Source organism: Vitis vinifera, chromosome 8 (assembly GCF_030704535.1).
Source record: "Vitis vinifera cultivar Pinot Noir 40024 chromosome 8, ASM3070453v1".
Taxonomy (NCBI): Eukaryota; Viridiplantae; Streptophyta; class Magnoliopsida; order Vitales; family Vitaceae; genus Vitis; species Vitis vinifera.
In genome coordinates this window covers 23,052,296-23,070,742 of record NC_081812.1, presented here as the reverse complement: position 1 = coordinate 23,070,742, position 18,447 = coordinate 23,052,296, and the positions used below count along the sequence as shown (strand labels likewise).

Below are 18,447 nucleotides of genomic sequence, written 5' to 3'. Positions count from 1 at the left end.
GCATAGATAACTAAGTAGCCCAAAAGTAATGAACCATTCCTCCTTTACTAATGCAATTACCTGGATATAGTGAACTAAGGCAGAATTCTCATCACTTGGATTTAGGCCTTCAGCAGGATAGAAGTAACTCATGCCCCTATCAAGTTTAATAACTCGATTTGTCAAATACTGAGATGGGAATAGAGGTTGGCATATAGGGCGTGGACCACTGTAGAAAATATCTTCAATGTGATGGATCATTGCCTCTGCTTCTTTTGGTTCAATGTTTCCTGAAAAATGAAATTGCTAGTTGATGATAAAATCAAGGTAAAATGTCAGACTTCTAAAAACAATAATAAAAAAAATCGCTGAAATAGAAGAACCTGCTATGTAACACTCCAAGAATGCCCTTGAGAGCAACATGGGAACAAATTTAGCAAGATCATCAGCTTCAAGATGAGGAATAACTTCAAGTCCATCCATCCAGGGCCATGTGTTATCATGTAGAATTAGTGAGCGATAGCACATAGCTTGCTGATATGGCTGTTGAAACTTCACGTTTTGATACCCCTTTGTTACCAGTTCCTGTTAATAAAAAAATGCATAGAACAATAATTACCATGTTTTCAAAAAGACAGCTCCTGAGATATTTTATGGTATTTCAAAATATTATTTTTTTATGAAAAGAAAACCACAAGCATCAATAATGAAATAAAGTACAGTCCCCCAAAAAGGTACAAGCATATATGAGTGCATAATTTAGACCTAGCCTTGGAAGCTAACCTTCATGAGATATGGATTTACAGGTAAAACTTTTCCTAGAATTCCGAAAAGAAATATCATCCATAAGGGGACATGTCAATCTGTCACCTTTGTCTTTTTAATAATAATAATTAATGCAGGAATTTGTTGATTGAAGATGACAACCGGCTACCTCTGGCTCTTCAGGTATGCAACCATTCTAAGCCAGGATTTCTATGATGGTGGTTTGTACAAAACAGAAGAAAGAAAATCAGAAGAAAATAAAAATGGTGTCTCATTCATTCAGCATGTCATCTCCACATGCCTGTTGACTTTTCAAATGCCTAAGATAAGACAGAGGAAGAATTTACGCCAAATTTGTGGGGATGAGAGGAGAATCCCTGGATATCATTGTACTTCAATATAGAGCCAATGTCAGTCTCACTTGATATTCATGAGGCAATATCTAAGTGCAGATAAGTTTCATTAAGCGTCAGTTCAATTAGTTTAAAGCTAGAATATCTCATTGCCTCTCATTCTAAGATGGGAAGCCAAGAAGATAGGTCTGTCTCACAAACCCAAATTTTGGTCATCAATAACTTGAATTGCAAAATACACCTATCTGGAAGGTAAGCCTTGAAGTTCATGGTTAGCAGGATTACATCATTGGAAATTGTAATACATAATATTAGTGATCATTTTGTTTCTCTTGCACCTATGACTGATGAAAAAGAGACAAAAACTCAATGAGTTATTTTAATGCATTAAAGGTACAAAAAATTTCGACTTCAAATTTAAAAAATAATAATTAGGGAATGATCAATATCAAGAAAAAATTATAGTAAATTAATCAAGGCCTCGTTTCTATTGTGGCTTTTGAAAAGCCAAAAGTTTTTTCTTATGCTCAATAAGAGTTTTTGGATGTGTTTGGGTATAAGGTACATTTATATAACAAGCATCCATCTTGCCTAGCAGTAAAGGTGCCAATTGTTCAGTCTGGGTTGTGTATCAACAAGACTATAATTATAAGAAAAAGAAAGAAAGGAGGAAAAACCATTGCCATCTAGATGGACAAAGAATTACACACAACTGCTTTTGATAGGATTAATTATAATCATTTACTAAATAGGGAGGCCAATGCATTGGAGGTGTATATGTATGTGTGGCTTAGAAGGGATATACAGAGGAGAGGAGGAAATCACTGTAAAAATGTAACAAAGCCTCTGGAACAGTAAAACACAGCAAATCACTGTAAAAATGTAACAAAGCCTCTGGAACAATAAAACACAGCAAATCACCGCAAAAATGTATAAATGATATATCAATTACAGTCCTAATGCTGTTGGTGTGATTCACTTGGGGAAAAAAAATGGTATCTGAGAAGAACCATCAGAAAAATGAAAATACATAAGTTGTGACCTTTCCAGTGGCATAAGAGGTGTTGATCATTACCTTGATCACAAGAAATCTATCAGGCTTCACTTTAAAGTTTGCGATTTTTTTAACAACTGTTTCAAGTAAGATCCTCAATTTGTGATTATACCCAGCCATAGCCACCTAAAAAAGAAAAACAGAATTTAAAATATCAATGCATATAAGAATTGATGGATCTTAGCGTGTGCATGTAAGAGTGTCTGTGGATGAATGAGAGAAAGAGAGAAAGTAGCACATCTGATAATTGAATATAGAAAACAATTGAGTGACAATTCTTCCATATATCATTTTTTAAAGGCATTGCAAATTAGAAATATAGAAGGTCCTTTAGGATGATTCACAAGGCACTCAAGGGAAAAGAAAAGACCTACCAAGATATAATTCTATATAAGGCAATATTTGAAGCAATACAAATATTTGAAACTAGACGAAGTTTCTTTGGTAATTTCTCAATTTTCTTTTTCAAGTTCCCTGTTATGCTTCTTATTTTCCTAAAAGGAGGTATCGGGCCTGTTTGTTTAGTGTTTTCAAGAACTGTTTTCTGTTCTTGAAAACAAAAAACACCAAAAACTCGTTTGGTTGAGAGAGTGATTTTTGTTTTTGTTGTTTCCCGTGTTCTCAAAATGACACTGTTTAGAGAACAACAAAATCTTGTTTTCCCCGTTTTTTTACTGTTCACAGAACAAAATTAAACCAAAAAAAACAATCTGTTTCCCGTGTTTTTTTTTTCTTCCCGTTTTCATCTCTTCTCCAGCACAGTGGCTCGCCTCTTCTTGTTTCTCAGTTTTGATTCAAGGTTCGTGAAATTTAAATCCAATCGCACAATAGCAAAGAGACCCCTAAAACGGATCCAGAAAACGCAGGGATTTTTGGTTTTCCTTGGGGTTTTTGCTTGGATTTTCTCGGAAATCAAACGAGGATGAATTTTCCCGGAAATCGAATGGGGGATGGGTTTTCTTGGGAATCAAACGGGGGTTGCAGGGTTTTTGCTTGGATTTTCTCGGAAATCAAACGAGGATGAATTTTCCCGGAAATCGAATGGGGGATGGATTTTCTTGGGAATCAAACAGGGGTTGCAGGGTTTTTGCTTGGATTTTCTATAATTTTTAATAAAGTTAAAGATTAAATAAAAAAATATTAATAAAAATAATTTTATTATGTTTGATTTATTTTAAAAAAATATAAAAAATATTTTTATTTTTAAATTAATAAAATAAATAAATTTTTTAATTTAAATGAACTATATATCTAAAAATTATTTATAAATTTATAATATAAAATTACTTGAAGAAAATATTTTATTAATTAGAAAAGAAAAAAAAAATCTTTCAAACATGTTTTTTGTTTTATTTGTTCTAAATTTTTTTATTTATTAACTCAACCAAACATGTTTTTTTGTTTTTGAGAACAAAAACTGTTTTTCAAAATTCAGTTCCCAAACACAATTTTTTTTTAAAAAACACCAAAAACTGTTCTTAAAAACTGTTCTCAAAAATTGTTTTCCAGAACAGTTTTCAAAAACAGCAACCAAACATGCCCATCTTCTCTTCACTATGACCATCTTTGATAAATATGAATTTCATGAATAAAGGCAATGGAAACTTGAAGTAATTGAAATATTTAAACAATTAGAAAAAATTTGGAGTTACACTAAACTATCATGGGGCTGCAGTGCAGTATTTTATTCCACAAATCAGGATAGGACATGTTTAAAATCTTCTGAACTTTTATTTTGACAAGTAAGCAAGGATCAGTGCAAACGCAATCCAGTCTACAATGACAGGATACAGCACAATCATAATGATATTATATTTTGTCACCATATCAATCATCCAAAAGTCCTTTTGAATTAAGATACCCTTTCCTAACAACAGCATCTGCATTTTTTGGCAATTGAGTTCAATAAAATTCAGCAAAGCCTTTTAGAATGTCTTCTAGGAAAGATACCAAGACTCTGGAAGTAAACTTTTAGTGAAGCTGTGCAAACAAACTTCCTTGAATTAAAAATGCCGCTAGAGACTAATTCCAGCAAGGTTAGTTCAAGGAGAAATATCAACAGGATGCAAGATTTATCCACAAAGGTTGAAGGTCAGTGCACACAAGGTTGGAATCGGGATTATTCACTGTGTAACCTGGCCCACCCCACCTTTACAGGGGCGATTTTGAGATTTACCATAATCAGATTTGCAATGGAAGCCCCAACAAAATTTGTGTAGAATTCAGAACTGGAAATCTTCCCTTGGTTTAAAGCTTTTCCTCTAATAAGTTTTAAATCAAGAATTTGCATGTGACCATAATGAATATCACATAGAATTTTAATTGGCGAACCCACTCTGAAGGATGCATAGAATTAGATTTGGAGTGTGGGTAAGGAAATGGGTTGGAGTCGTTCAGGATAGGTTTGGGCTCATTTCACCATCCCAAACTCACCAATCACCATTACCAAAACCAAATCAGCTTGAACATGTGAATTGACTATTAATTTTGAAAGTCGGATGAATGTAAAACAAAATAAAACATAATTTGTAAAAATTAAAATAGTAAAAAAGATAACTTACCTGAAAACCACTATCTGTGTTGCTTAAGCAATAATAAAGACCGGCAACTTCAGCATAGTAAGCTGAAAGATAGATAAAAAATAAAATGGAATATAGTAAGCTCTTTTTCAAGAAAATAACTTCACCAATCTGATGTAAATAAATTCAAATAAATACAGCAGGAATTATAGGGAGAAAAGATCAATATAAACATCGATAAACCATAAATTATATAACGCAAAAACATTTCAATGTTGTACTGTCCCTCAGACAAATAAAAACTAATGTACAATTTTCATAAAAGAGAAGGGCAACTTTCCACTCATTCTGTACAGCCTACCATCTTCATTCAGGTAATCCATTAACAACCGTGTAAAGATATCAGTTAGGACGTCTGCTTCAGGGGAGCTACTAGCAAAGGGGCAGTTGAAATCTATCTTCACATATGCCTTTGGAGTGGAGAACATTGTATCGGGCTTATACCATAAGGTTGAATATGATGACTTTCTTAAGAGAACTGGAAATTTAGCCTGTTCCAGAACAGCCACACCAAAGTGTAAACCTTTTGGAAAAAGATAATCACATTAGGTTAGCTTATCATATCTACCATACCTTCTCTTGCACATTCTTAAGTGACAAATCAGTAGGGATAAAATCATTGGGATCTGGTAGATGCAGATGCTCAGTAGGGGCTGCTAGCATCCATTGCTGCAAACAAATACAGAAAGTTTAGCTTATCAACATTTTTTTCCCAATTAATTCTTTTAGCAGAAAGAGGAATATGGCAGGGAACAGAATGTCATAAAACTGTATGACATTAGGTTCCAAGTTGTAAATCACTACATATTATGAAGTATATTACAAAGAACATAACAGCAAACCTGAATCATGGAAACAGTGATCTTCTCAATAGAAAATGCAGTTCCATACCATGGCTCAACCATGTCAGTGTGGCCTTCAAAATTCTTTGACTCCCAAAAGATTCTGTTGACCAGAGGGTTTATCATGAAAACTACCATGACTCAAGCATGTCATTATCTCATTTCATAGATTCAGTAGGCAGCTGAATATGCATGAAGAAGACTACAGGGCAATAACCAGAAGGAATGAATCTTGAACACAGCACTCAGCAAGTAATGGTTATGCTTACTGATCTCACCCTTTTAGTTAAAACAATTTTTGCTTTTAATTAATGATAGCTTGTAGGAAAGTGGCCAATCAGTTCTGGAACCTTAAAGTGCTAAAACAAACTGATAAAAATTTACATTGATGTAGTGACTATTTCTATAATTGGGAGCAAGAATACAAGTCCATCAATGAGATAAAATACATGCCCAATTCAAAGTAAAATATGAATTACATAGCTGTGCAACATTTTTATTGCAGTGCACAAGTTTCCATATTACATTAGCTATTCTTTTAGAGTGAATGCAATCAGATTTCTCTGCCAATCTTCACTGCTTGACACTTCTCTAAATAGTTATAGATGAGTGGATTCTGTCTTTTCATTTACCATATGATAAAACGAGCTTATCTTAATGCAACCATAGAAAAGACAAAAAGAATGGACTATGAACGCAGCAACTTGATTTTCTGAAGCCTTCAAACAGAATCCTCAGAGAAGATTAAATCTTAATATATACTGTGCTAAAATGTTAAGATAGAACAGATACAGATATAATTAACACCTCAGAGAAGCTTAGCAGTAAAAATGAAAGGTAAACCATCATAATCAGGGTATTCAATATTTTCAGCCAATGCTATTAAAAAGAATCCAAATTTTAAAAAGACGTGTAAAAAATTTTTATACTGAGGAAAAACTTAATGCATTACAGGATCTCTATTAAAAGAGGGGGGGAGGGGGGGAACTTAGTGCATCATAGGAAAGTGAGTTTCTGACACATAATTAATATTTCAGTACATTTTTACTGCATTTTTTTTTTATAAGCTCATACAAAATTAAATCAGTGACTAGAGATCCATAAAAAACAAGGAACTTTGTCACGAACTACGATTCCACAATAATCAATTAAAACTGCTGTGACAATGGATTAAGATTGACAAACAAATCAAAGATACTACCTAATTCAAGGAATACAACAATAAACCATATAGAGGGGAGGTTGGCAAATCAACGAACATGTTCAAAATCTTTTATAATTTTGTGATTATGAAGTGGACTATTTTTGTCTAAATGGACCAGATTCAACCTTGAAGTCCTTAAGGGTAACTGTTATGTCCAAACCCCAACACCACCACCCCAAAAAACAAGCCCTGAGCATCCAGCCTCCCACCTACATAGGGGGAGGAAATTAAAAAGCCATCATTTTAAAGTTTCTTGATTATTTTGTGATTATAAAGAGGATCTTTTTTTTTTTGGTCTAGTTGGATGTGCTTCAAGCTTGGAGGGTGACCACTATGTCCAAACTCCAACACCACAACCCCATAAACAAACCCTGAGCACACCACCTCCCACAACACCCTACACTGAAGAATATCCTGCCCTCCTTCAGTAAGCCTTTCTTCTTGTATCAACAAAACCTTATTACTTACATGAAAAAAAAACAATAAATCAGTGATGATATAATACAAATTTGAGACAAATGTTTCAGCACATTGTATTGATTTAAGAATGCATGTGGATGTCTTTACATTCAAAATGGCTGCTTTGAGCACCATACAAAAACCCTAATGCCACATGCAGATGTCTTTAATCTTCAGATGCAATAATTCATAGTTTCTCTTTTATTTATAGGCAAACTAGATATACATTAAAAAGATGCCAGTTAACAGGGAGGGTGCAACCTATGTACTGGGGCTATCTATACAAGGCACAACAAAAGGAAAAGAGAAAAGAAAAAAGGAAAGTAAAGAAAAACAATAGGCTCACTAAAAGATTTACCTGACGTTATTTGGAGCAAGCTCATCTAGTACCTTCTGAATAACATCTGGACTGAACTTAGAAGGCAATGATGACCCCACCAGCCAATCTTTTGGGGGATATAACTGAAAATATTTGAGTGGCAAAGAATTATTAACATTTTATTCTCAACAAGTTCACAGTATCAAAGAAGTAATGACAATTAGCTCCAATTTCCTCATTTACTAGCAGAGAAATTCAGATATCATTAAAAGGGAAACTTGAGGTTAAAATTTTTGAGAAATCTAAAAAAAGTAAACAGTTTCAGAAAGATTATACAGAGAATGTCTCTGAGAAATTTAAAACAATTTCAAATTTGTCATTCCTGGTTAATTGGCCAAATAAACATAAAGACCACTGAAAGTGGTATCAGACAAAATCCAAAATACTAAGGGGCAGACTCCTCAAACCAGTAAAACCCCCACAAGCTAAGCCCGTGAAACTAATTCCCCAAATCCTATTCTTTAAATTTGGAGGCCATATTAGAGCATTCCATAATTATTATGAAATCTGCTTGTCCTTCAAAATAACTTTCAAGAGAGATGACACCACTTATATTAAAATTTTCAAACTGCATTACTCCAATCCATGACAATAAAAGGAAGCTTATTATCGTATTAAAGATCCTCCATTTCTTAGCATGCAAGACTGTTAATAGGTGTTGAAAGAGAGAGAGAGAGAGAGAAAACCTTGATTCTCATTCATATGATTAACTACTTACAATTGAGAAATATATATACAAGGCTAGGAGAACTAACTACCATACATGTGACCTATCTTAAAAAGGAAAGATTGTACACTATAAATACATTATATTCAACACTCCCCCTCAAGCTGGAGGCTGGAGCATATACGTCATATGCACCAAGCTTGTTACAAATGTATTTAATCCTAAGACCTCTGAGAGATTTAGTGAAGATGTCTGCTAGTTGATCATTTGAATTAACAAAATTTGTAGCAACACATCCTAATGCGATCTCTAATGAAGTGACAGTCAACTTCAATATGCTTGGTCCTTTCATGAAAGACTGGATTAGATGCAATATGTAATGCGGCCTGGTTATCACAGATGAGTTTCATCTGTTTATCCTTTCCAAATCTCAACTCTCAAAGAAGATGTCTCAACCATATGAGTTCACATGTTGCCAGAGTCATAGCTCGATACTTGGCTTCAGCGCTAGATCTGGCCACTACATCTTGTTTTTTACTCTTCCAAGATATTAGATTACCTCCAATAAAAACACAGTACCCTGAAGTGGAACATCTATCTGTGGGTGAGTCGACCCAATCTGAATCTGTGTAACCAATAACTTGAGTATGACCTCTATTCTTGTACAACACACCTTGGTCTGGTGTGCTTTTGATATATCGAAGAATGCAGATTACAGCATCCCAATGGCTATCACATGGTGACTGTAGGAATTGACTAACAACACTCACAGGAAAAGAAATGTCTAGACGAGTAATGGTGAGGTAGTTCAATTTACCTACGAGCCGTCGATATCTCCCAAGGTCTCCTAAAGGCTCCCCCTGTCCTAGTACAAGTTTGACATTCAGATCCATAGGTGTGTCTACCAGTTTACAGTCTAACATACCGGTTTCTTCCAGGATGTCTAAAGCATATTTCCTTTGGGAAAGGACCACACCGAAACTGGATTGAGTTATCTCAATTCTCAAGAAATACTTGAGTTTTCCCAAGTCTTTAGTCTAAAAGTGGGTACAAAGATGTTGTTTTAATTTCTGAATACCATCCTGATCACTGCCTGTAATGACGATGTCGTCCACATAAACAACCAGATAAATACACTGCCCCAAGGAGTTATGATAATAGAAAATTGAATGGTTTGTTGTACTGCGAAGCATACCAAACTCTTGAACAACAAAACTAAAACGGTCAAACCATACTCGAGGAGATTGTTTCAAGCCATATAGAGAACGGCGTAACTTGCACACTAAACCAGACTCCCCCTGAGCAACAAAACCAGGAGGTTGCTCCATATAAACTTCTTTGGCAAGATCACCATGAAGGAAGGCATTTTTAATATCCAATTAATAAAGAGGCCAAGAACACATAGCAGTCATGGAGAGAAGCAGACGGACAGAAGAAATCTTGGCAACAGGGGAGAATGTGTCACCATAATCAGAACCATAAACCTGAGTATAGCCTTTAGCAACTAAACGGGTCATAAGGCGATCAACCTGACCATCAAGGCCAACCTTAACTACGTAGACCCAACGACAGCCAACTGTAGATTTACCAGAGGGTAAAACAACAAGATCCCAAGTGCCATTAGAGTGCAGAGCAGTCATTTCATCCACCATTACCTGTTGCCAACCTGGATGGGAAAGAGCCTCATGGGTGCTCTTTGGAAGAGAAACAGAGGATATAACAGAAACAAAAGCATAATAGGGTGAAGATAATCGATGGTAACTCAAAAAATTGTAAATAGGATGAGGATTACGAGTAGAGCGAGTACCTTTCTGAATAGCAATGGGTAAGTCATCAGGAGAAGGCAAAGCCAGGGAAGGAGAAGTCGAAAGGATAGGAAGTGAGTCAGCAGGTGCCTCAACAAAAGGGAGAGGAGCAGCGACACGAGGACGACGTTGATAAACCTGAAGTGGTCGAGGAGGCACAGCATTAGGTGGGGAGACAATGGGAAGAGGCAAGACTTCAGAAACAGGAAGAGACTCAGAAGTAGTGGAAAAGAATGGTGAGTCCTCAAAGAAGGTGACATCAGCGGAGATAAAGTATCGATGAGTCTCAAGGGAATAACAACGATAACCCTTCTGAAGTCTGGAATATCCCAAAAAGAGGCACTTCATGGCTTTGGCGGAAAGCTTGTCCTGTCCAGGAGTGAGAATATGAACAAAGCAAGTACAACCAAAGACACGAGGAGGAAGGAAATAAAGTGGTTGGTCAGGGAAGAGAAGGGACTGAGGAATCTGATCGTGTAAGACATACGAGGGCATACGATTAATCAAATAACAAACTGTAAGAACAGCGTCCCCCCAAAAACGAAAAGGAACATGACTATGGAGGAGGATAGTACGAGTTGTCTCAACAAGATGTCGATTCTTGCATTTAGCTACCCCATTTTGTTGAGGAGTATGAGCACAAGAAGACTGATGAATAATCCCATGATTAGACATAAACGAAGTAAATGGGGCTGAAAAATATTCCCTGGCATTGTCACTACGTAACACACGAATAGAAATATTGAACTGGGTCTGGATTTCAGCATAAAATTTTTGGAAAATAGAGAATAACTCAGCTCGATTTTTCATTAAAAATAATCAAGTACATCGAGAATAGTCATCAATGAAAGTGACAAAATACTGAAATCCTAAAGTAGACGCAGTCCGACAAAGACCCCAAACATCAGTGTGGACAAGTTCAAAAGGAGACTTTGCCCGATTATTCAAACGCTTTGGGAACGAGACACGAGTATGTTTCCCAAGCTGACATGACTCACACGCAAGAGACGACAAAGTTGAAAAACGAGAGACCATTTTCTGGAACTTGGAGAGACTAAGGTGGCCCAGACGACTGTGAATGAGGAGAGGAGCATCAGTGGAAATGCAAACTGCAGGAGATGAATCCGAGGTGAGGTGATAGAGGCCTTGAGACTCACGTCCTATGCCAATCGTCTTCCCCGTACTCCAGTCCTGCAAGGTCACAAATTTATCAGAAAAAGTAATAGAGCAATTAAGAGTACGAGTGATTTTGCTGATGGAAATAAGATTAAAAGGACATTTAGGAGTATAAAGGACAGAAGTGAGAGGTAGCAAAGGCAGAAGAAGGGTCAAACCAATACCTTTAGCCACAGTTTGAGAACCATTAGCTAAGGTAACAGTAGGTAAAGCAAATGTAGTAGTAATAGAGGAGAAAAGATCCTTATTACTAGATATGTGATCAGAAGCTCCAGAATCTAGAATCCAAGGTCCAAGAGAAGATGTGTGGGTAAGGCATGCAGAGGTATTACCAGGCTGGGCAACAGAGGCAACAAAAGCCTGAGATGTGGAGGAGCTCGGAGGTTAAGGCAGCTGAGAATCAGATGACTGGGCCACGTGGGCAGTGCGGGGAGGCCGTCCATGTAACTGATAGCAACGATCGCGAGTGTGGCCAAGTTTATTGCAATAGGTGCAATGAGGACATTGACCTCTACCTCTGTTACCACTGCGTCCTTCTCAAGAGGTAGTTTGAGAAACTAACATAGAAGAATCTGAAGTGCTATCAGATGGCAAAGTCTGAGTGGACGAAATACGGAGGAGGCGAGCAAACACATCATCCAATGACGGAACTGATGAACTACCAAGAATCTAATCGCGAACAGGCTCAAGATCCGGACGGAGGCCAATAAGAGTAAGGACCATGAAGAACTTGTCAAGTTGTATTTGTTGAGCCCCAATATCAGCAGTAAGAGGCCTCACAATCAAGAACTCCTCCTTAAGAGAGATATAAGTAGATAGATCCAAGTCCTGTTGGTTGATATAGACAATAGCAGAAGCCACCTCACAAAGACGTTGGATATCATTCGTGTATAATCCTTTAACCTGAGTCCAAAATTTAAAACAAGTTTTGTAGGCCCGAAGATGAAGAAGAATCTTGGGATCAACCGATTGCCATAATACACTACATAACTGTGCATCCATCTTCCTCCACTGTATGCGGTCAACCTCAGGGATATCTGCCTCCTGTGTAACCAGGTGATCCTCATATCCTTGACCCATAAACCAAAGTCCAACAGAGGCAGACCAGGAAAGATAATTTTCACTGCCAACCAATTTTTTCGAAGTAATCATAGGAAATCCATATATAACAGAGGAAAAAATGGAAGTTTTAGTAGCCGTATCTACTTATCTGGAGAATGAAGTATATTTGGATCAAAGAGAGCCTTAATACGGTTTCAGATCACGGTTGAAGAAGGAAAAACCGAGGAATTGCCGGTGTGAGAGACCAAATAGTAAAGAAAAACAACCATGGCACCACCAGAAAAGTAGAAGAACACTTCCCAAGGCATGTACAGGGATTAGGGTGGAGAAAAAATAGTTGGAGGTCACCGGAAAAACTGTTTGGAGGGTCGGCGGAGGCAAAAGAACCCCAAAAGAGGTACGTGCAGGGCTTAGATGTCAAAACCAGGGATGAAGGGTGGCTAGTTGGCGTCAGGCGAGGCTGGAGGAGGAAGCGCGTCGTCGGAAAGTGCCTCACGCGCCCTCACGCGACGATGCGTGAGATTCAGTCGCTGGCCGGAAAACCGCGTGTGACCGAGTTTTTGGTTACAGTGATTTGGAAAAAGTTGAAGATCTCCTCCAGGTGCTCCTTACGGTATGGTCGGTGTCGGAAAAAGACGTCGCCGGAAAGTTGTCGGAAAAATTCGCCGAAAAAGTTGCCGACGGTGAGTGTTTTCTGATGATGATCCGACTGACCGGAAAGTTTTAGGAGATGGGGAAGATGACCGGAATGAAACACGGTCACTGGAAGGTTTCCCGAAATCGATGACACGGGGAAACTGGAAAGAATTAGGTTTTCTCCCTTAGCTCTAATACCATGTTGAAAGAGAGAGAGAGAAAGAGAAAGAGAGAAAACCTTGATTCTCATTCATATGATTAACTACTTACAATTGAGAAATATATATACAAGGCTAGGAGAACTAACTACCATACATGTGACCTATCTTAAAAAGGAAAGATTGTACACTATAAATACATTATATTCAACAATAGGTAACAAGGAAGCGGTGTCCTTATAAGCATAAGAACAGAGAGACATGAAGGGATTCCACCCTTTTTCAATCTTAGAATCTAAGAGCACCTTTCTCCAAGAAGGGATTCTTGATTGTGCCTTCATCCACATAGATTCTTTAGTATAGGGCTTAGAGAGTGTTTAATAAATCAACTTATTGTGGCCTATTAAAACAAATAAATAAATCAACTTATTGACTTAATATGACTTAACCACTTAATTTAACTTACTAAGCATATTAAGTATGTTTGATAAGGTAACTTAAAATTAAAAATAACTTAATAACTTAAACATAATTTAACTAAGTCGTTTTAAGTCACAAGTATTTAAGTTTTACTAAAAGCCTTCTCAGTATGGTATTTCTTTTACCAGATAGACCAATCAGTGGTATTTTGCATGATTTACGCAGAAAGGGACATGGGGAAAGACTAGGATAGCATCAATTGGAAGTTTTCAACTATCACGAGGTACAGTTTGAAGTTTGACAACATTAAAATAGATGGTGTATATGCTCTGTTGCTTTTCTATTCTAGGAATAGCAAAAGGATTTTCCTCCAGATTCAGAGGAATTGGGCAAAGCTGATGATCTTTTGTCTCCATAATTTGAACTATATTTTGGGAAAAGCATTAAGTTGACTTATGATGGGAGTGAGACAAAGATTTGGTGGATGAGCTCTTTATAAGTTAGACCAAGAGTTCCACCAATCATCACTTCCAATTTACCAATGACACTTTATGAAAATTCGTTGAGGTGGGGTTGTTTAGTGGTACTTTGACGCTTTCTTACCTATTTACCAAGTTGACATATTTTGAGATGTTTACTGATGACTGGCTTAAGAATAAAATTATTTGCTGACCTCATTGGTGCTAGAGAGCCAATGACACTCCTTATATAAAATAATTTGGATGGCCATCTTGGCTCCAGTATTAATAGAGAGAATCACCAGAAGTTGAAGTTAATCAGTGAAACAAGATGAAAAAAAAAGCAATTATTCGAATTACCTCCATATTTGATGAAACATTAACCACATAATCAATAGATGGGATTTTGTCCTGATAATGGAACATTGTCTCGCAAATTGCTGAAAGCTTCATCAATAAATCGAAATGCCTTAGTTACTTTGAAGAATGATCATAAAGACAACCTTTTGATACCAAATATGCATCTAAAAAGCGATACAAGTTAAAGCATTGACAATAAATAATTTTATATATACTCTTACCAAATACTTTTCTTATCGAACCATTACAGGAAAAAAGTGCTAAAGAAAGATGTTAACAATTCAGGATTTGTGGTGCAAAAGGGAAATAAAGCATACTTCTAATAGTTTTGATAAGATTGCCAGCCACTAAAGTCAAGAAATGATAATGGTCAATCTGCTTATACCTTTTTTTTTCCTCTTTAACTAAAATTGATAGATTCAAATGATATGATGCAATAAAAAGAATTAACAAATGAATCAAAAAGTTCAAAAAGATCAAAACCCTGCATTTTGGATTAGTCAACAAATTTCAGGATATCAGCTGAAGTGTGAATTCAGTAAAGGTCACTCTCGGGATTCATTTTCTCTTCTACTCATGAAACTAAGCTCATTATCCCTTCAAGCTATTGCCATTTCCACAAAAAAAATGCCAAGCATTAACAAACAATTTAATAACAAGTAGCTAGAATGTCAAGCATTCATTTTTTGCAATCCAACAAATCTATCTATTTCACTCAAATGTGTTTTTCTGATCAACCTTGTAGCTGTGACAAACCAAGTAAAATCATGAGTACTGAGAGAAACCTACCTTTTGGCATTGCAGAAAAATCTGTTTCAAAGTATTTGTTTACACAACACAAAATAGTATATGTTTAATATGCCATGTTTTTTTTTTTTTATCAAAAACAAACATATGTATCAATTGAGAAATAAGGAATTTAAATTTCCATTTTAGGCATTAAAATTTAATTAGACCATTAAAACTAAGCAAGCTGTATTTAGGTTTCTAAGTTGTTCCTCATATTTTGACAAATAAGGAATTAAGCAAGCTATATAGCTGAAGCTATAAGATACAAAGTCTATGAAGATGTCAATCATATCACATGCCTTCTTCAAAGATGTGCTACACATGAAACTTCCTTTGTTATTATTCATAGTTGTTGGATAACCAATTTTTCTAAAAGCTTAAGCTTGTAGGATTTTGGTCCACAATATATATTATACTTTTTAACACCCTCCCTCACATGCAGCCAGCAAGTGGAGAGACACACAGGTTCATAGGCAAATAATCACAATCAGCCCTTTTTGGGCTTACATGTGGGCTCAATAAATATGGGAAATAAACATGGGGTGAGGCTTGAACACATGACCTCCTGAAATAAGGCTCCAATATCATATCCCTCATGTGCGGCCACAGACCCACACAAAATGAGGCTCTGATATCATGTCCCTCATGTGTAGCCCCATATGTGCACATGGACAGACACACAAGCCCTTAGGGAAACAATCAAAATCAGCTGCTTTTGGGCTTACTTGTGGGTGTAACAAATTAGGGAAAGAATCATGCAGTGAGGCTTGAACATATAACCTCTCACCTAATAAGGCTCTAATACTATGTTGAACTATCAATTTTCCTAAAAGCTTAAGTTTATAAGATTTGGGTCTACAACGCATATCATACTCTTTAACAATTGTAAATGTTTAATATGTCATCTTAAGCAATGAAATGATCTTTCCCATAAAAGTTTATCATTTGAAGCCTCAATCATGGAGGCACCAACAACATGTACCTCATCAAATATCCATTTGCAAACACCAGTCTGCTGTAGGAGGCTAATATATTTGAAGAGCAACCCAACAATATCTTGCATGTGTTCTGTAATACAGATAAGGGCACCAACGTCAGTCCAGCAAATCAATCAGCACAAGTAAAAAGGACACTGCGAATTTCTCACAAAGGAAAAAAATATAAACAAAGCTCCCTCTGTAGGAAAAGAAGATCAATGAAATCTCCACAAAAAAAATAAATATATTTATTGCATTAATCAAAAGAAGGAAAAATGGATATTGAGAAAAAAAATTACTAACCATGACCAGCATCAGTTAGATCAATAACCACCTCAAAGAAAGAAAATTCACAAGTCCAATCCTCTTCCCATGCTGATAAACTAGTAGCCCATCCTGCAAGTTATTTTATTTTTTTCAGAAGTAACTAAATCAGGTATATCCAATGAACAGTATTTGTACCTTCAGAAAAGTAGACATAAAAAAAGCATACACATGTTATAACCAGTAAATAATCATGCAAAAATTCCTATAAAAAAGAAGTTAAAAAAAAAAAAAAAAAACGTGCAAAAGTAAAATAGAAACCGTAGGATGTTCAACATTTGTATTCAACCAGTATTACCAAGCATATACAACCTTTGTCAGTGTGCTTGTGTAAGAGATTATAAGGTGTGGTTGTGCCTTACCACACCTATTATAAGGTGTTGGTGGTGGATTCTTTGATGAAACAGATCAATCCTGTGGGCTGCTGAGGTGTTTGAGTTTGAGGAAAATGCTGACAGGAGGGGGCGTAGAAGAGAGGAGTGGTGCCCTGAAGGAAGTTTGTTAATATAAAATTATGTATATTTGCAGAAGATTTCAATAATCTTTAGGAAAGCAGGGAGTTGACCTAGAGTGAACACTCTTATTGTGCAGTGATAAATTGAACCAAGATTCTTGACTTTTAGAAAGTAAAAATCACATGATACAGCCACCATTACAGTGTGAGGTCTGAGGGTGTCAATTCATATCTCAAGGAAATCAGTGTCCACCTCCTATCCTAATCCAGCTGAAATCAGCTACACACTGTCACCATGCCTTGGTGAACCACCAAAAAAATTGATTACTAGTTTGAACAAATTTTTTTTTTTTTTTGATGGGTAGTTTGAACAAATTATTTTGATTTGTCATAGTTAGAGAACAATCTCATTTAATATTATTATTTCCAAATACTATATGCAAATTATCATATGAATAGAAGTAATGGAAAAATCATTCTTATAGCTAGAAGCTATTTAGAAATAATTTTATATTTCATTATAGCCAAGAGCTATACTAATGTTATTAATTTAAAACTTATATAAAATTTATTTTATATTGAAGAAGGAATTAGTATTATTTATTCATTTTTGTTCGTTATATGAAATCGGTGGTATAAATTCAAATATACATATATATAAAGCATTCTTATAGTCAGAAGTTATACTAATGTTATTAATCTAAAAGGAAGTTCAAAGTATCATAGTGAAAATTACAACCATATCAATGCCTACAAAAATTCCAAGCAAGATTTCAGCTTCCAAGCATGAATGAACAACAACAATCCAAAGTGTCAAAATATGAAGCATGTCAAGGATGTCTAGAACTTACCCAATGTCTTCAAGATGTAAAATAATGATCCTTTCCCTTCATGGCCAATAAGGTGACCAAGATATCTGCATGGCCCTTCCTTGTAATTGTGAATGCTTGGAGTTATTGGCCAGACAACTATCAACTTGTGACCTTGTTTTATTGGTACAGTCTTGACAAGAATCTGGAATGTATGGACGACATAAAGAAGGAAACATGGGAATATCTTTTTAGAAGTTGAAGACATTACACTACTAATATTTCTTTGCATTAAAATAAGTTCTAGAAGTGTGACAACTAGTGCTATTTTTGTGGGAAAAATGTCAGTAGCGACAACTATGGCCATTTTACCAGGCCACTGCACTAGTACTATGAATACCTGTAAATGTTCAGATGTGCAAGGCTGACCACAAATATGGAAATTGATACGATCTTTATTTTGGATTTCCTGGAATTTGTGCTCCACCAGGCTCTGAATTTTATCAAGACTCTCTGCAATATCAACAAGTCATAATTGTAGACATCTCACACAATTCCAAGTGTACTCATGTCCTAACAATTGCAGGGAAAACTACTTACCTTTTGTATATACAACCAAATGCATGAGGTTGGCTGAATAATGCTCTTCATAGAATTTAATAAGCTCATGCCTTGTATCTAGACCCTTCTCTTTTGGCTTTACCTCCAAAGTATCCCTGTTTCCTATGCATGAAAATT

At 36.0% G+C, this 18,447-nt stretch overlaps 1 protein-coding gene across 4 annotated transcripts in view; it reads right to left on the bottom strand.

Moving 5' to 3' along the window:
* Window positions 1–18,447, bottom strand: part of LOC100246976 (insulin-degrading enzyme-like 1, peroxisomal) — a 44,643-nt gene that overhangs the window by 19,929 nt on the left and 6,267 nt on the right. For all 4 annotated transcript variants that reach the window (XM_010655477.3, XM_010655478.3, XM_019221616.2 and 1 more), the window contains 14 exons: window positions 18,310–18,432; window positions 18,110–18,222; window positions 17,752–17,914; window positions 16,426–16,518; window positions 16,128–16,213; window positions 14,357–14,443; window positions 7,594–7,697; window positions 5,573–5,675; window positions 5,304–5,399; window positions 5,032–5,221; window positions 4,713–4,774; window positions 2,173–2,277; window positions 363–564; window positions 61–269 (listed from right to left, as the gene is read on the bottom strand). In XM_010655477.3, the coding sequence (XP_010653779.1) occupies window positions 61–269; window positions 363–564; window positions 2,173–2,277; window positions 4,713–4,774; window positions 5,032–5,221; window positions 5,304–5,399; window positions 5,573–5,675; window positions 7,594–7,697; window positions 14,357–14,443; window positions 16,128–16,213; window positions 16,426–16,518; window positions 17,752–17,914; window positions 18,110–18,222; window positions 18,310–18,432 (1,736 nt within the window). The remainder of the gene's footprint in view (window positions 1–60; window positions 270–362; window positions 565–2,172; window positions 2,278–4,712; window positions 4,775–5,031; window positions 5,222–5,303; window positions 5,400–5,572; window positions 5,676–7,593; window positions 7,698–14,356; window positions 14,444–16,127; window positions 16,214–16,425; window positions 16,519–17,751; window positions 17,915–18,109; window positions 18,223–18,309; window positions 18,433–18,447) is intronic.